The 17,714-nt window shown below is 32.1% G+C and overlaps 1 protein-coding gene across 1 annotated transcript in view; it reads left to right on the top strand.

Annotated features, from left to right (window-relative positions):
* Positions 1 to 17,472, top strand: part of LOC148948377 (protein 4.1-like) — a gene marked incomplete at its 5' end in the record, with an annotated part of 340,764 nt that extends 323,292 nt beyond the window's left edge. Inside the window, one exon of the mRNA XM_089094909.1 lies at positions 16,196 to 17,472. Within this exon, the coding sequence (XP_088951035.1) occupies positions 16,196 to 16,821 (626 nt within the window). The remainder of the gene's footprint in view (positions 1 to 16,195) is intronic.
* Positions 17,473 to 17,714: the final 242 nt, after the last annotated feature.

The following is a 17,714-nucleotide window of genomic DNA, read 5'->3' as shown; positions in this document are numbered from 1 at the left end:
ATTAATAACAGTCAAAAACTGAAAAACATTTTCAGATTTTTCTGGCTTTCTGTCAAAGCTTTTCACAGTACTCAGTGCAACTGTCAGTATTGAAAGAAATTTTTGAGAGGTAAAGCTATTGATCCCGAATATATTTTTGCCACATCTTTAACATAAAAAAGTACTTTTACAACCAACTGGTCATTAACAACAGTCAAAAACTGAAACACATTTTTCTGATTTTTTCAGTTTTCTGTCAAAACTTTTCAAAGTACTCGGTGCAACTGTCAGTATTTGAAGAAACTTTTGAGAGGTGAAGCTACTGATCCCGAATATATTTTTGCCACATCTTTAACATAAAAAAGTATTCTTAAAACCAACTGGTTATTAACAACTGTCAAAGACTGAAATATATTTTACAGATTTTTCCAGATTTCTGTCAAAACTTTTCAAAGTACTCAGTGCAACTGTCAGTATTTGAAGAAACTTTTGAGAGGTGAAGCTACTGATCCCGAATATATTTTTGCCACATCTTTAACATTAAAAAAAAATACTTTTACAACCAACTGGTCATTAATAACAGTCAAAAACTGAAAAACATTTTCAGATTTTTCTGGCTTTCTGTCAAAGCTTTTCACAGTACTCAGTGCAACTGTCAGTATTGAAAGCAATTTTTGAGAGGTAAAGTTATTGATCCCGAATATATTTTTGCCACATCTTTAACATAAAAAAGTACTTTTACAACCAACTGGTCATTAACAACAGTCAAAAACTGAAACACATTTTTCTGATTTTTTCAGCTTTCTGTCAAAACTTTTCAAAGTACTCAGTGCAACTGTCAGTATTTGAAGAAACTTTTGAGAGGTGAAGCTACTGATCCCGAATATATTTTTGCCACATCTTTAACATAAAAACGTATTCTTAAAACCAACTGGTTATTAACAAATGTCAAAGACTGAAATATATTTTTCAGATTTTTCCAGCTTTCTGTCAAAACTTTTCAAAGTACTCAGTGCAACTGTCAGTATTTGAAGAAACTTTTGAGAGGTGAAGCTACTGATCCCGAATATATTTTTGCCACATCTTAACATAAAAAAAAAATATTTTTACAACCAACTGGTCATTAACAACAGTCAAAAACTGAAAACACATTTTCAGATATTTCTGGCTTTCTGTCAAAGCTTTTCACAGTACTCAGTGCAACTGTCAGTATTTGAAGAAATTTTTGAGAGGTGAAGTTACTGATCCCAAATATATTTTTGCCACATCTTTAACATAAAAAAGCATTTTTACAACCAACTGGTTATTAACAACTGTCAAAGACTGAAATATGTTTTTCAGATTTTCCCAGCTTTCTGTAAAAACTTTTCAAAGTACTCAGTGCAACTGTCAGTATTTGAAGAAACTTTTGAGAGGTGAAGCTACTGATCCCGAATATATTTTTGCCACATCTTTAACATTAAAAAAAAATACTTTTACAACCAACTGGTCATTAACAACAGTCAAAAACTGAAACACATTTTCAGATTTTTCTGGCTTTCTGTCAAAGCTTTTCACAGTACTCAGTGCAACTGTCAGTATTGAAAGAAACTTCTGAGAGGTAAAGCTATTGATCCCGAATATATTTGTGCCACATCTTTAACATAAAAAAGTATTTTTACAACCAACTGGTTATTAACAACTGTCAAAGGCTGAAATATATTTTTCAGATTTTTCCCGCTTTCTGTCAAAACTTTTCAGAGTACTCAGTGCAACTGTCAGTATTGAAAGAAATTTTTGAGAGGTAAATCTATTGATCCCGAATATATTTTTGCCACATCTTTAACATTAAAAAAAATACTTTTACAACCAACTGGTCATTCATAACAGTCAAAAACTGAAAAACATTTTCAGATTTTTCTGGCTTTCTGTCAAAGCTTTTCACAGTACTCAGTGCAACTGTCAGTATTGAAAGAAATTTTTGAGAGGTAAAGCTATTGATCCCGAATATATTTGTGCCACATCTTTAACATAAAAAAGTATTTTTACAAACAACTGGTTATTAACAACTGTCAAAGGCTGAAATACATTTTTCAGATTTTTCCAGCTTTCTGTCAAAACTTTTCAGAGTACTCAGTGCAACTGTCAGTTTTTGAAGAAACTTTTGAGTGGTGAAGCTACTGATCCCGAATATATGTTTGCCACATCTTTAACATTGAAAAAAAAAAACTTTTACAACCAACTGGTCATTAACAACAGTCAAAAAACTGAAACACATTTTCAGATTTTTCTGGCTTTCTGTCAAAGCTTTTCACAGTACTCAGTGCAACAGTCAGTATTGAAAGAAATTTTTGAGAGGTAAAGCTATTGATCTCGAATATATTTTTGCCACATCTTTAACATAAAAAAAAATACTTTTACAACCAACTGGTCATTAACAACAGTCAAAAACTGAAACACATTTTCAGATGCTTCTGGCTTTCTGTCAAAGCTTTTCACAGTACTCTGTGAAAAGCTACTGATTTCAAATATATTTGAGAGGTAAAGCTACTGATTCCAAATATATTTTTGCCACATCTTTAGCATAAAAAAGTATTTTTAAAACAAACTGGTTATTAACAACTGTCAAAGACTGAAATATATTTTTCAGATTTTTCCAGCTTTCTGTCAAAACTTTTCAAAGTACTCAGTGCAACTGTCAGTATTTGAAGAAACTTTTGAGAGGTGAAGCTACTGATGCCGAATATATTTTTGCTACATCTTTAACATTAAAAAAAAATACTTTTACAACCAACTGGTCATTAACAACAGTCAAAAACTGAAACACACTTTCAGATTTTTCTGGCTTTCTGTCAAAGCTTTTCACAGTACTCAGTGCAACTGTCAGTACTTGAAGAAATTTTTGAGAGGTGAAGCTACTGATCCCAAATATATTTTTGCCACATCTTTAACATAAAAAAGTACTTTTACAACCAACTGGTCATTAACAACAGTCAAAAACTGAAACAGATTTTTCTGATTTTTTCAGCTTTCTGTCAAAACTTTTCAAAGTACTCAGTGCAACTGTCAGTAATTGAAGAAACTTTTGAGAGGTGAAGCTACTGATCCCGAATATATTTTTGCCACATCTTTAACATTAAAAAAAAATATTTTTACAACCAACTGGTAATTAACAACAGTCAAAAACTGAAACATATTTTCAGATTTTTCTGGCTTTCTGTCAAAGCTTTTCACTGTACTCAGTGCAACTGTCAGTATTGAAAGAAATTTTTGAGAGGTAAAGCTATTGATCCCGAATATATTTTTGCCACATCTTTAACATAAAAAAGTACTTTTACAACCAACTGGTCATTAACAACAGTCAAAAACTGAAACACATTTTTCTGATTTTTTCAGCTTCTGTCAAAACTTTTCAAAGTACTCAGTGCAACTGTCAGTATTTGAAGAAACTTTTGAGAGGTGAAGCTACTGATCCCAAATATATTTTTGCCATATCTTAAACTTAAAAAGTACTTTTACAACCAACTGATTATTAACAACTGTCAAAAACTGAAACATATTTTTCAGATTTTTCCAGCTTTCTGTCAAAACTTTTCAAAGTACTAAGTGCAACTGTCAGTATTAAAAGAAATTTTTGAGAGGTAAAGCTATTGATCCCGAATATATTTTTGCCACATCTTTAACATAAAAAAGTACTTTTACAACCAACTGATTATTAACAACTGTCAAAAACTGAAACATATTTTTCAGATTTTTCCGGCTTTTCGTCAAAACTTTTCAAAGTACTCAGTGCAACTGAGAGTATTAAAAGAAATTTTGAGAGGTGAAGCTATTGACCCCAAATATATTTTTGCCACATCTTTAACATAAAAAAGTATTCTTAAAACCAACTGGTTATTAACAACTGTCAAAGACTGAAATATATTTTTCAGATTTTTCCAGATTTCTGTCAAAACTTTTCAAAGTACTCAGTGCAACTGTCAGTATTTGAAGAAACTTTTGAGAGGTGAAGCTATTGATCCCGAATGTATTTTTGCCAAATCTTTAGCATAAAAAAGTATTCTTAAAACCAACTGGTTATTCACAACTGTCCAAGACTGAAATATATTTTTCAGATTTTTCAAGATTTCTGTCAAAACTTTTTAAAGTACTCAGTGCAACTGTCAGTATTTGAAGAAACTTTTGAGGGGTGAAGCTACTGATCCCGAATATATTTTTGCCACATCTTTAACATTAGAAAAGTATTCTTAAAACCAACTGGCTATTACCAACTGTCAAAGACTGAAATATATTTTTCAGATTTTTCCAGATTTCTGTCAAAACTTTTCAAAGTACTCAGTGCAACTGTCAGTATTTGAAGAAACTTTTGAGAGGTGAAGCTACTGATCCCGAATATATTTTTGCCACATCTTTAACATTAAAAAAATACTTTTACAACCAACTGGTCATTCATAACAGTCAAAAACTGAAAAACATTTTCAGATTTTTCTGGCTTTCTGTCAAATCTTATCACAGTACTCAGTGCAACTGTCAGTATTGAAAGAAATTTTTGAGAGGTAAAGCTATTGATCCCGAATATATTTTTGCCACATCTTTAACATAAAAAAGTACTTTTACAACCAACTGGTCATTAACAACAGTCAAAAACTGAAACATATTTTTCAGATTTTTTCAGCTTTCTGTCAAAACTTTTCAAAGTACTCAGTGCACCTATCAGTATTTGAAGAAACTTTTGAGAGGTGAAGCTACTGATCCCGAATATATTTTTACCACATCTTTAACATAAACTGATTTCTGTCAAAACTTTTCAAAGTACTCAGTGCAACTGTCAGTATTTGAAAAACTTTTGAGAGGTGAAGCTATGATCGAATGTATTTTTGCCACATCTTTAACATAAAAAAGTATTCTTAAAACCAACTGGTTATTAACAACTGTCAAAGACTGAAATATATTTTTCACATTTTTCAAGATTTCTGTCAAAACTTTTTAAAGTACTCAGTGCAACTGTCAGTATTTGAAGAAACTTTTGAGAGGTGAAGCTATTGATCCCGAATGTATTTTAGCCACATCTTTAACATAAAAAAAGTATTCTTAAAACCAACTGGTTATTACCAACTGTCAAAGACTGAAATATATTTTTCAGATTTTTCCAGATTTCTGTCAAAACTTTTCAAAGTACTCAGTGCAACTGTCAGTATTTGAAGAAACTTTTGAGAGGTGAAGCTACTGATCCCGAATATATTTTTGCCATATCTTTAACATTAAAAAAAAAATACTTTTACAACCAACTGGTCATTAATAACAGTCAAAAACTGAAAAACATTTTCAGATTTTTCTGGCTTTCTGTCAAAGCTTATCACAGTACTCAGTGCAACTGTCAGTATTGAAAGAAATTTTTGAGAGGTAAAGCTATTGATCCCGAATATATTTTTGCCACATCTTTAACATAAAAAAGTACTTTTACAACCAACTGGTCATTAACAACAGTCAAAAACTGAAACACATTTTTCTGATTTTTTCAGCTTTCTGTCAAAACTTTTCAAAGTACTCGGTGCACCTATCAGTATTTGAAGAAACTTTTGAGAGGTGAAGCTACTGATCCCGAATATATTTTTACCACATCTTTAACATAAACTGATTTCTGTCAAAACTTTTCAAAGTACTCAGTGCAACTGTCAGTATTTGAAGAAACTTTTGAGAGGTGAAGCTATTGATCCCGAATGTATTTTTGCCAAATCTTTAACATAAAAAAGTATTCTTAAAACCAACTGGTTATTACCAACTGTCAAGACTGAAATATATTTTTCAGATTTTTCCAGATTTCTGTCAAAACTTTTTAAAGTACTCAGTGCAACTGTCAGTATTTGAAGAAACTTTTGAGAGGTGAAGCTACTGATCCCGAATATATTTTTGCCACATCTTTAACATTAAAAAAAAATACTTTTACAACCAACTGGTCATTCATAACAGTCAAAAACTGAAAAACATTTTCAGATTTTTCTGGCTTTCTGTCAAAGCTTATCACAATACTCAGTGAAACTGTCAGTATTGAAAGAAATTTTTGAGAGGTAAATCTATTGATCCCGAATATATTTTTGCCACATCTTTAACATAAAAAAGTACTTTTACAACCAACTGGTCATTAACAACAGTCAAAAACTGAAACACATTTTTCTGATTTTTTCAGCTTTCTGTCAAAACTTTTCAAAGTACTCGGTGCAACTGTCAGTATTTGAAGAAACTTTTGAGAGGTGAAGCTACTGATCCCGAAAATATTTTTACCACATCTTTAACATAAAAAAGTATTCTTAAAACCAACTGGTTATTAACAACTGTCAAAGACTGAAATATATTTTTCAGATTTTTCCAGATTTCTGTCAAAACTTTTCAAAGTACTCAGTGCAACTGTCAGTATTTGAAGAAACTTTTGAGGGGTGAAGCTACTGATGCCGAATATATTTTTGCTACATCTTTAACATTAAAAAAAAATACTTTTACAACCAACTGGTCATTAACAACAGTCAAAAACTGAAACACACTTTCAGATTTTTCTGGCTTTCTGTCAAAGCTTTTCACAGTACTCAGTGCAACTGTCAGTATTTGAAGAAATTTTTGAGAGGTGAAGCTACTGATCCCAAATATATTTTTGCCACATCTTTAACATAAAAAAGTACTTTTACAACCAACTGGTCATTAACAACAGTCAAAAACTGAAACAGATTTTTCTGATTTTTTCAGCTTTCTGTCAAAACTTTTCAAAGTACTCAGTGCAACTGTCAGTAATTGAAGAAACTTTTGAGAGGTGAAGCTACTGATCCCGAATATATTTTTGCCACATCTTTAACATTAAAAAAAAATATTTTTACAACCAACTGGTAATTAACAACAGTCAAAAACTGAAACATATTTTCAGATTTTTCTGGCTTTCTGTCAAAGCTTTTCACTGTACTCAGTGCAACTGTCAGTATTGAAAGAAATTTTTGAGAGGTAAAGCTATTGATCCCAAATATATTTTTGCCACATCTTTAACATAAAAAAGTACTTTTACAACCAACTGGTCATTAACAACAGTCAAAAACTGAAACACATTTTTCTGATTTTTTCAGCTTCTGTCAAAACTTTTCAAAGTACTCAGTGCAACTGTCAGTATTTGAAGAAACTTTTGAGAGGTGAAGCTACTGATCCCAAATATATTTTTGCCATATCTTAAACTTAAAAAAGTACTTTTACAACCAACTGATTATTAACAACTGTCAAAAACTGAAACATATTTTCAGATTTTTCCAGCTTTCTGTCAAAACTTTTCAAAGTACTAAGTGCAACTGTCAGTATTAAAAGAAATTTTTGAGAGGTAAAGCTATTGATCCCGAATATATTTTTGCCACATCTTTAACATAAAAAAGTACTTTTACAACCAACTGATTATTAACAACTGTCAAAAACTGAAACATATTTTTCAGATTTTTCCGGCTTTTCGTCAAAACTTTTCAAAGTACTCAGTGCAACTGAGAGTATTAAAAGAAATTTTGAGAGGTGAAGCTATTGACCCCAAATATATTTTTGCCACATCTTTAACAGAAAAAAGTACTTTTAAAACCAACTGGTAATTAACAACTGTCAAAAACTGAAACATATTTTTCAGATTTTCCCAGCTTTCTGTCAAAACTTTTCAAAGTACTCAGTACAACTGTCAGTATTAAAATAGATTTTTGAGAGGTAAACCTAGTGATCCTGAATATATTTTTGCCACATCTTTAACATTAAAAAAAATAGTTTTGCAACCAACTGGTTATTAACAACTGTCAAAAACTGAAACACATTTTCCAGATTTTTCCGGCTTTCTGTCAAAACTTTTCAAAGTACTCAGTACAACTGTCAGTATTAAAAGAAATTTTTGAGGGGTAAAGCTATTGATCCCGAATATATTTTTGCCACATCTTTAACATAAAAAAGTATTTTTATAACCAATTGGTTATTAACAACTCTCAAAAACTGAAACGTATTTTTCAGATTTTTCCAGCTTTCTGTCAAAGCTTTTCAAAGTACTCAGTGCGACTGTTAGTATTAGAAGAAACTTTTGAGAGGTGAAGCTATTGATCCCAAATATATTTTTGCCATATCTTTAACATAAAAAAGTACTTTTACAACCAACTGTCAAAAACTGAAACATGTTTTTCAGATTTTTTTCAGCCTTTTGTCAAAACTTTTCAAAGTACTCAGTGCAACTGTCAGTATTAAAATAAATTTTAAAGAGTTAAAGCTATTGATCCCGACTATATTTTTGTCACATATTTAACATAAAAAAGTACTTTTACAACCAACTGGTTATTAACAACTGTCAAAAACTGAAACATATTTTTCAGATTTTTCCAGCTTTCTTTCAAAACTTTTCAAAGTACTCAGTACAACTGTCGGTATTAAAATAGATTTTTGAGAGGTAAACCTAGTGATCCCGAATATATTTTTGCCACATCTTTAACATAAAAAAAAATATTTTTGCAACCAACTGGTTATTAACAACTGTCAAAAACTGAAACACATTTTCCAGATTTTTCCGGCTTTCTGTCAAAACTTTTCAAAGTACTCAGTACAACTGTCAGTATTAAAAGAAATTTTTGACGGGTAAAGCTATTGATCCCGAATATATTTTTGCCACATCTTTAACATAAAAAAGTATTTTTATAACCAACTAGTTATTAACAACTCTCAAAAACTGAAACGTATTTTTCCAGCTTTCTGTCAAAGCTTTTCAAAGTACTCAATGCGACTGTCAGTATTAGAAGAAACTTTTAAGAGGTGAAGCTATTGATCCCAAATATATTTTTGCCATATCTTTAACATAAAAAAGTACTTTTACAACCAACTGTCAAAAACTGAAACATGTTTTTCAGATTTTTTTCAGCCTTTTGTCAAAACTTTTCAAAGTACTCAGTGCAACTGTCAGTATTAAAAGAAATTTTAAAGAGTTAAAGCTATTGATCCCGACTATATTTTTGTCACATATTTAACATAAAAAAGTACTTTTACAACCAACTGGTTATTAACGACTTTCCAAAACTGAAACATATTTTTCAGATTTTTCCAGCTTTCTGTCAAAACTTTTCAAAGTACTCAGTGCAACTTACAGTATTAGAAGAAACTTTTGAGAGGTAAAGCTACTGATCCAGAATATATTTTTGTCACATCTTTAACATTAAAAAAAATACTTTTACAACCAACTGGTCATTAACAACAGTCAAAAACTGAAAAACATTTTCAGATTTTTCTGGCTTTCTGTCAAAGCTTTTCAGAGTACTCAGTGCAACTGTCAGTATTTGAAGAAACTTTTGAGAGGTGAAGCTACTGATCCCAAATATATTTTTGCCACATCTTTAACATAAAAAAGTATTTTTACAACCAACTGGTTATTAACAACTGTCAAAAACTGAAACATACTTTTCAGATTTTTCCAGCTTTCTGTCAAAACTTTTCAAAGTACTCAGTGCAACTTTCAGTATTAAAAGAAATTTTTGAGAGGTAAAGCTATTGATCCCGAATATATTTTTGCCACATCTTTAACATAAAAAAGTACTTTTACAACCAACTGGTTATTAACAACTGTCAAAAACTGAAACATATTTTTCAGATTTTTCCGGCTTTTCGTCAAAACTTTTCAAAGTACTCAGTGCAACTGTCAGTATTAAAAGAAATTTTTGAGAGGTGAAGCTATTGACCCCAAATATATTTTTGCCACATCTTTAACATAAAAAAATACTTTTACAACCAACTGGTCATTAACAACAGTCAAAAACTGAAACACATTTTCAGATTTTTCTGGCTTTCTGTCAAAGCTTTTCACTGTACTCAGTGCAACTGTCAGTATTTGAAGAAACTTTTGAGAGGTGAAGCTACTGATCCCAAATATATTTTTGCCACATCTTTAACATAAAAAAGTATTTTTACAACCAACTGGTTATTAACAACTGTCAAAAACTGAAACATACTTTTCAGATTTTTCCAGCTTTCTGTCAAAACTTTTCAAAGTACTCAGTGCAACTTTCAGTATTAAAAGAAATTTTTGAGAGGTAAAGCTATTGATCCCGAATATATTTTTGCCACATCTTTAACATAAAAAAGTACTTTTACAACCAACTGGTTATTAACAACTGTCAAAAACTGAAACATATTTTTCAGATTTTTCCGGCTTTTCGTCAAAACTTTTCAAAGTACTCAGTGCAACTGTCAGTATTAAAAGAAATTTTTGAGAGGTGAAGCTATTGACCCCAAATATATTTTTGCCACATCTTTAACATAAAAAAATACTTTTACAACCAACTGGTCATTAACAACAGTCAAAAACTGAAAAATATTTTTCAGATTTTTCCAGCTTTCTGTCAAAACTTTTCAAAGTACTCAGTACAACTGTCAGTATTAAAATAGATTTTTGAGAGGTAAACCTAGTGATCCCGAATATATTTTTGCCACATCTTTAACATTAAAAAAAAATATTTTTGCGACCAACTGATTATTAACAACTGTCAAAAACTGAAAAACATTTTCCAGATTTTTCCGGCTTTCTGTCAAAACTTTTCAAAGTACTCAGTGCAACTGTCAGTATTAAAAGAAATGTTTGAGGGGTAAGGCTATTGATCCCGAATATATTTTTGCCACATCTTTAACATAAAAAAGTATTTTTATAACCAACTAGTTATTAACAACTGTCAAAAACTGAAACGTATTTTTCCAGCTTTCTGTCAAAGCTTTTCAAAGTACTCAATGCAACTGTCAGTATTAGAAGAAACTTTTAAGAGGTGAAGCTATTGGTCCCAAATATATTTTTGCCATATCTTTAACATAAAAAAGTACTTTTACAACCAACTGTCAAAAACTGAAACATATTTTTCAGATTTTTTCAGCTTTCTGTCAAAACTTTTCAAAGTACTCAGTGCAACTGTCAGTATTAAAAGAAATTTAAAGAGTTAAAGCTATTGATCCCGACTATATTTTTGTCACATCTTTAACATAAAAAAGTACTTTTACATCCAACTGGTTATTAACAACTATCAAAAACTGAAACATATTTTTCAGATTTTTCCAGCTTTCTTTCAAAACTTTTCAAAGTACTCACTGCAACTGTCAGTATTAAAAGAGTTTTTTGAGAGGTAAAGCTATTGATCTCAAATATATTTTTGCTACATCTTTAACATTGAAAAAAAATACTTTTACAACTAGACCCCGGTGCCGCGCCGGCGGATCAACCGAACGCCGCCGACAAGAGGCCCGATCTTACGCCGCCGAAGTGTCGCAACGCCGCCGGCGCGCCACAGCAATTCTTTATTGCGTCAACCTCAAAGTCGGAGCTTATCCTTCTCGTGTGGTTTAGTATTTCGATTATCCTGATTAGAAATCAAGCAGGGCTTGCACTTTCCCCAAATTTTCGAGTATTTCCCTGAAAATCTATGCGTCACCCCGAAAAAAAATTTGGTTCCCTGAATCCCCGAAAATCACGTAATCACGGTGCCACCCCTAGCGATTTATCACCAGTGATTTTCCCTGTCAAATATTACTTTGCATACCATTATCCTTCACTAATCTCTGGTTCGTTAATTTTCGTCTCTTGTTACTTTGCATAAAAACCAGACAGATGCAAAATGCAATTGCATTGCAAATATTGCAATATACACAGTTCTTCATAAGTTGAGAAAAAAAATATCATCTTTATGAAATGCGTTTAAATCATTTCGAATCCAGTTTCCCACTTGCAATTTCTTACATCATTCGTAGTCAAGAATTTTATTTTCAAGTTGAATAGAATTATAGAACGCAACATTCACTACAGTTTGATTTTGAAGATCGAAGATCGTTTCTACAAGTGAATTGTAGGTTTGCAGAATTTTTTTTTCTTTTGCTATTTTTAGATAAGAATTTCTTAATGTTTAACACTAAATTGTTGAACGCCTTATAGATTAAAGAAAATAAAATCTTATTTCTGAAAAAATGTACCCCCCCCCCCAAAAAAAAAAAAAAACTTCTATTGAGACAAAATTTAGCTATAGACTAAGCTATGTACAAGGTTGGGGAATTAAAGATTGAAACAGAAGGTACCCCAAAAAAATAATTATTGCCTATAGGGGGGGGGGATAGGGGGCTATCATTTTTAAATGATAATACCTAATTTTTTTATATTGAAAGCAGGGATGCCAAAAAGATAATTATTTTTTTCATTTAAAGCGGATATGGAAAAAAATGCTATCAAATTCCCTGCGAAACCATTGAAATATTTTGATAGACCCAGGGCCCCCCATTGGGACTTGTTCATTGTCTTGGGTATTTTGAGATCTCTCATAGGCTACTGGCCTAATTTGACTTTTGTGTGTGCTCCCTTTTAATTAGATTCCTTGGATCTTTTTGAATGCCAAGGCGAATCTATGACTCAGTTTTCCAATAGTTTGAGGTAAATCTGAATAATTTTACCTTTTTTGTTGTCATCTTCGTACCCCTTTACTCATACCCTCAATTTTTTTTTTCTAGGAACACTAAGCTGTTTAACGTTATTTCTCCTGTTTGAACCATATAGTGACCTAGCTAATTATTAAATAAATTATTTTTTTATGTAAAGCTGAGACGGTATCCTAGCGAGGTGGTATCCAAAGGAGAGGGGGTAGGGAGGTATTACATTTAAATGATAACATATCGAAGTTTTTTTTAATGAAAGCAGGGATGAAAAAAGGTTTTTTTTATTTAAAGCAGAGACGGCATCCTATCAAGATGATGGTATCCAGAGCGGGGGGGGGTATAGGGAGTTATTATATTTAAGTGATAGTACCTTGATTTTTTTTTTTACTAAAAGCAGAGATGCCAAAAAGTTAATTATTTTTTTTAATTTAAAGCAGAGAAGGTACCCTATCAAGGTGCATGGTATCCAGGGGGGATTAGGGAAGTATTATATTTAAATGATGATATCTTGAATTTTTTATTGAAAGCAGGGATGACAAAAAATTAATTTTTTTTTTAATTTAAAGCAGAGACGGTAACCTATCAAGATGGTATCCAGAGGGGGGGAGGCATACGGAGTTATTAAATAAGTGATAGTACTTAGATTTTTTTTTTTTTATTGAAAATAGGGATGCCAAAAAGTTTTTTTTTAAGCAGAGACGGTATCATTATTATAGCCAGATCCCGAAGTTATAGCCACATCCCGCAGTTAGAATAGACTTCCAAGTTTGACTGAAGGAATTTTTTTCGACCATTTGACCCCTATATTTTTTGCCCCTCCTCACTATCTTGAAAAATACCTTTTTCTTACACATACTAATATTTGGACTTTCATTAGTATACCAGCTTACCCATCACGCGTTGCCACGATCTTAAAAGAAAGAAAATTCAATGAGAATATCCCTAAGGAAAATTTCTAAACATTCACTGTCTTAGTTAAAAGTTTCTAACGTCATACAAGATTACGTTGAATTGCTATGCATGCTCTTCGAAAAGCTGTTCAATTTTCTGATATCGTCCACTATATAAATTCATTTAAGTTCGACCAAGCTAATTGGGTGAGACTAATACATTGATTGGAAATTAACTTCCATTTTCCTTCCAGTACTGAGGTGGGTCATCCACATTTCGTCATTGGGAACTGATGCTTGATTATTTTTTAAGGTGAAATTTTAAGCTATCCTATTCAAAATGATCATAAAAGATAGTGGAAAAAATTGGTAGGACAGGTTGATGTGTTTTTGCGTTTTACATATATTTCTCCTTCCAGATGTATGTTCTTTTGTGTATAGTAAATATTGTTTTATGTTTTATGTATGATATATTTCGACAGTTGGATAATATTTTGAAATACGAACCAACACATGTAAATTAAAGAAGGAAGAAGCCAAGCAAAAATACTCCGTACAACATCTTTGTCCAACCCCTATGATAATTTAAAAATTAACAAGATTTTCGTGAGTTATACTTGATGTATTTTTTTTAATTGTTATTAAAACCCGTTTTTAATAAAAGGAAGGCTTTTTAGGAATCTAAAAGAGCAAAAAAAAAACGATAAATATAAAAGTCGCCCATTTCAACTGTCTTAAATGTGACAAAGCAGATATTGGCAAAGGGCATTATGAAAAAATTAAGCTTCCATGTTCAAATATTCAAAGTTTTTACCCAGATAACTGAAGAATTTTGTGATACGGTATTTGAAGTTTTGTATGCAGTAATGCTCGATGAAACAAAGTACTAATTTTGATAATTAGTATTTAGATAATTTAGATAATTTAGATAATTAGTAAACATATACCATACGTGTTAAAAATACATACCTAATAGATACTTCAACTATTATGCAAGGGTAGCCATTTCGTTTCTACCAGATTTCTACTTCTCTTGGTGAATAACAAAGAAGACCAGTTTCCAGCCAGCGACTTGTAAAGTTTTGAACTCATGAATAGGCTTAAATCTTTTGTAAATTTAAGCTGTGATTTGAGAAAGACTAATGAAAACGTTAATGTTTGCGGTCAACATTAATCGCGCCGGCGGCGCGCAGCCGATGTATTACCGGCGGCGCGGCGCGCTGTTTTTGTCCCCGCCACCGCCGGTCTTCCCTCATCGGCGCGGCGCCGGGGTCTATTTACAACCAACTGGGTATTAACAACTGGCAAAAACTAAAACACATTTTTCAGATTTTTCCAGCTTTTTGTCAAAACTTTTCAACGTACTCAGTGCAACTGTAAGTATTAAAAGAAATTTCAACAATTACTCTCTTAAGTTCTTACATTTGGGTGCGCTAAATTATGCAGCCAGGGTTTTTCGATTAAAGAAATATGGTATTTATTATAACGTAAAATTATATAGAATAATATATGTTTTATCTAGAAATATTTAGTTATATGATAGATAATATGTGTATACAAATAATAATATGTTTTATATATAAATTTTATATAATAATATGTTATGTGTACTAGCCACACATCTTAAAGAAATAGTTGCATTTAGTTATAAAACTGTAAATGAAAAAGTTATTTTACCAAATTGGAGGATAGGGTTTTTCTTTTTTAATGTATATTTTCTCGTTAATACTCACCATTGGAGGAGTCCCTTAACTCTCACCTAACCTAAATCAGGAATTTTGGATGTCACTGGTCTTGAAAAGATAAGAGAAAAATATAGCAATTCAGATGTTAGGAGAAAGGCTTTTGTTTCCTCAAAACTTTGGAAATGGAGAAACTTTCAAGTTTTAATCATTGATTCAGCTGTAACTGAAACTGAAAAAAGTCAAAAATGGAAGCTATGGTTTTTTGAATTATTTGTTCTGTAACGGCGTTTATTTCCCTGAGTCCTGGGATGTAGGGGTTCATGCTTACAAGAAGGACATTTATAACAGTACGACAAACTTTCTTCATCAAGTATTATCTTTTTCTTCGTATTTTAAAACATTTTCTGTGCATGGTTGTGACTTGTTTCTCAGTTGATTCAGTGGCTTCTTTTGACAGATCTCTTATTTAGATTAAAAAATCTTTATTGAAACTTTGAATATGTAATTTTACCGTTTATCAGAATTTTTAGCATCAGATATATAATTATTTAGATAACTGATAGGGATATTAATCTCTTAGGAAAGAAAAGTATTTACTTTTTTTGTAATTCAAAAATGAATTCCAAACTTGGGAACCAAACTTGATATGATTCATCCGCTTTGAAAGACTGCCTTCCTTTAAAAAAAAAAGTTTTAAGAAAACGGCCATGGGTTGTCTCTAACCGTGCCTGTGTTGATTCCGGCCTCTGGTCGAATAGGAGAAGGCCCTCGAAGCCAACAAAAAACGGTCATGGGTTACCTGTCTCTTCCCCTGCCTGTGTTGATTCCAGCCCTTTTGTCGGATAATGAACGCAGAAGAGAAGGCCCTCGAAGCCTTGCCCAACCTAAAATATTGATATTCTTAGGATTTTCTTTTTAGTACTTCCCAACATTCTCGAATTATTTCGTCTATTTTTAGCTTTGTATTTGAATTTATGCTCACATCCCTTAAAATGGAAAACCCCATTCTCATCCTTTTCCCCAAATAGTATGCTGCTTACTCGTCTACATCCGTCATTCTTTTTGTTCTCTATCATGTACTTACGCCTTAGATATTTAAAAGCACAATTAATTACTTATTATTTCTACTTAATTACTACTAATTAGTTGATCACTTAACAGAATTAATTATTTAAGGGTCCCTTCCATGAAAAAGAAGATGGGTCAAACTAATTATGATATTTTCAGGATTGGATGATTATGGACAGCCTATTGACTACAGTGATACTGCAAGCTCGCGCATTGACTATCACCAGATTAGAGATAGTTTTGAACAGTCATCTTCTGGAAGTCAGGCAGAGTCAACCAGCTCATATCATTTTCTTAGCCAAAGAGACTATGAAGAATATTACGGACATCGTTATCGATTCGATCGATATTATGAACCCCAACCTCGATCCCATTCACTCGACCATCGACTACAAAGACGTTTAGCAATGAGAACAGATCTTGTCGAGAAAGCAGATAGTGTTGAAACAGTTGTAGAAAACTCAAAACCTGTAAAACCGATGGAAGCTAAGCCAAAAAACAGGAAAGAAAGGATGATGTCTCAGTTTAAGACATTTTGGAACAGTAAATTTAACAAACTGTCTGCGAAAATGCGTAAAAAACCATGCAACCCTGCAAAGATTTTTATTCCTGCGTTTATGTCTATTGCTATGTCATTAGCAGCAATGGTAGTTATTGTGTTCGAAACTGAAAACGAATTCTTCGCTAGTATGCGTCGAGTGCCTGAGCTGGTGGTTTTGCGGAGGGAATACTATGAACCTGCAAAGGACTATATTGTAGACAAATGGCGAAGTATTTTTAGGTAGCATATATAGCTATTAGAAATGTTTAAATTTTTTATTTATTTCAAATACGGTTCTATTGGGGAGCACTAAACAGTTAAGCTTCGGTTTTAAAGGGTGTCGTGTTACCATTTTTCGCGACTTATATGTACAGTCAATTACACAGTTTCTGAAACCTCACTGGCTAAGCGGGACAAAATGGGAACACGTAGGACAACGAAAAAAAACGAGATAAATGACGACGAGCAATAAAAAGAGGAAATTAAAAATATTTATGGGAGATATCTGCTCATTCATCCTCCGTCCAGGAAGAAGAATATACAATTTAGATAAAAGTCCATAACACAATATAAAAAGGAAAGCCTTAAAAAAAAATTAAAATAAAAGAGGGTTGTTTTCATGCAACGGTGAAAAAGCAATTTTTATCTATGTATTTTTATTATTATTCCTGTACTCATGACGGCCAAATGGAGGTCTTGGCCAAAATGTTTGGATTTTTATTATTTTTTCGCTGTCTTTGATATATCTCGTTTTCAACGCTGTGACAACGTTTTGTGCTTTTGGATACGGTTTTTTCTTGGTCCTTTCCGAGCCCCTAATCTTCCCATTCTCAGAGCAAAATCTTGATGTTTTTTTTACCAAGAAAATTATCCCTAAAATTTTTGCACCACTGGATTAAATACCGATTTCTACCCCACAAAACCCCCCCTTCCAAGAACTTATTCCATGTTTATGTGAAGGCTCGTTTTTGCTCCCTAATTTTGCAGTTTCCCTACTCCTAACCTAGAATTTTTATGCATTTTATTCCAAAGCTATTTTGGTTTTAGGCATACTTTTGCTAAATGCAGATGGCGCCATTTTTTGTGCCATTACATTTGTCATTTTGCATTGTCTTTCTGGGGAGCAGTTTTTCTCTT

The sequence above is a fragment of the Artemia sp. Qi Xiang Cuo genome, chromosome 9, assembly GCF_049724085.1.
Source record: "Artemia sp. Qi Xiang Cuo chromosome 9, ASM4972408v1, whole genome shotgun sequence".
In the NCBI taxonomy this organism is placed as follows: Eukaryota; Metazoa; Arthropoda; class Branchiopoda; order Anostraca; family Artemiidae; genus Artemia; species Artemia sp. Qi Xiang Cuo.
The sequence above is the reverse complement of the archived record's forward strand: the minus strand, read 5'-3'. Positions and strand labels throughout refer to the sequence as shown.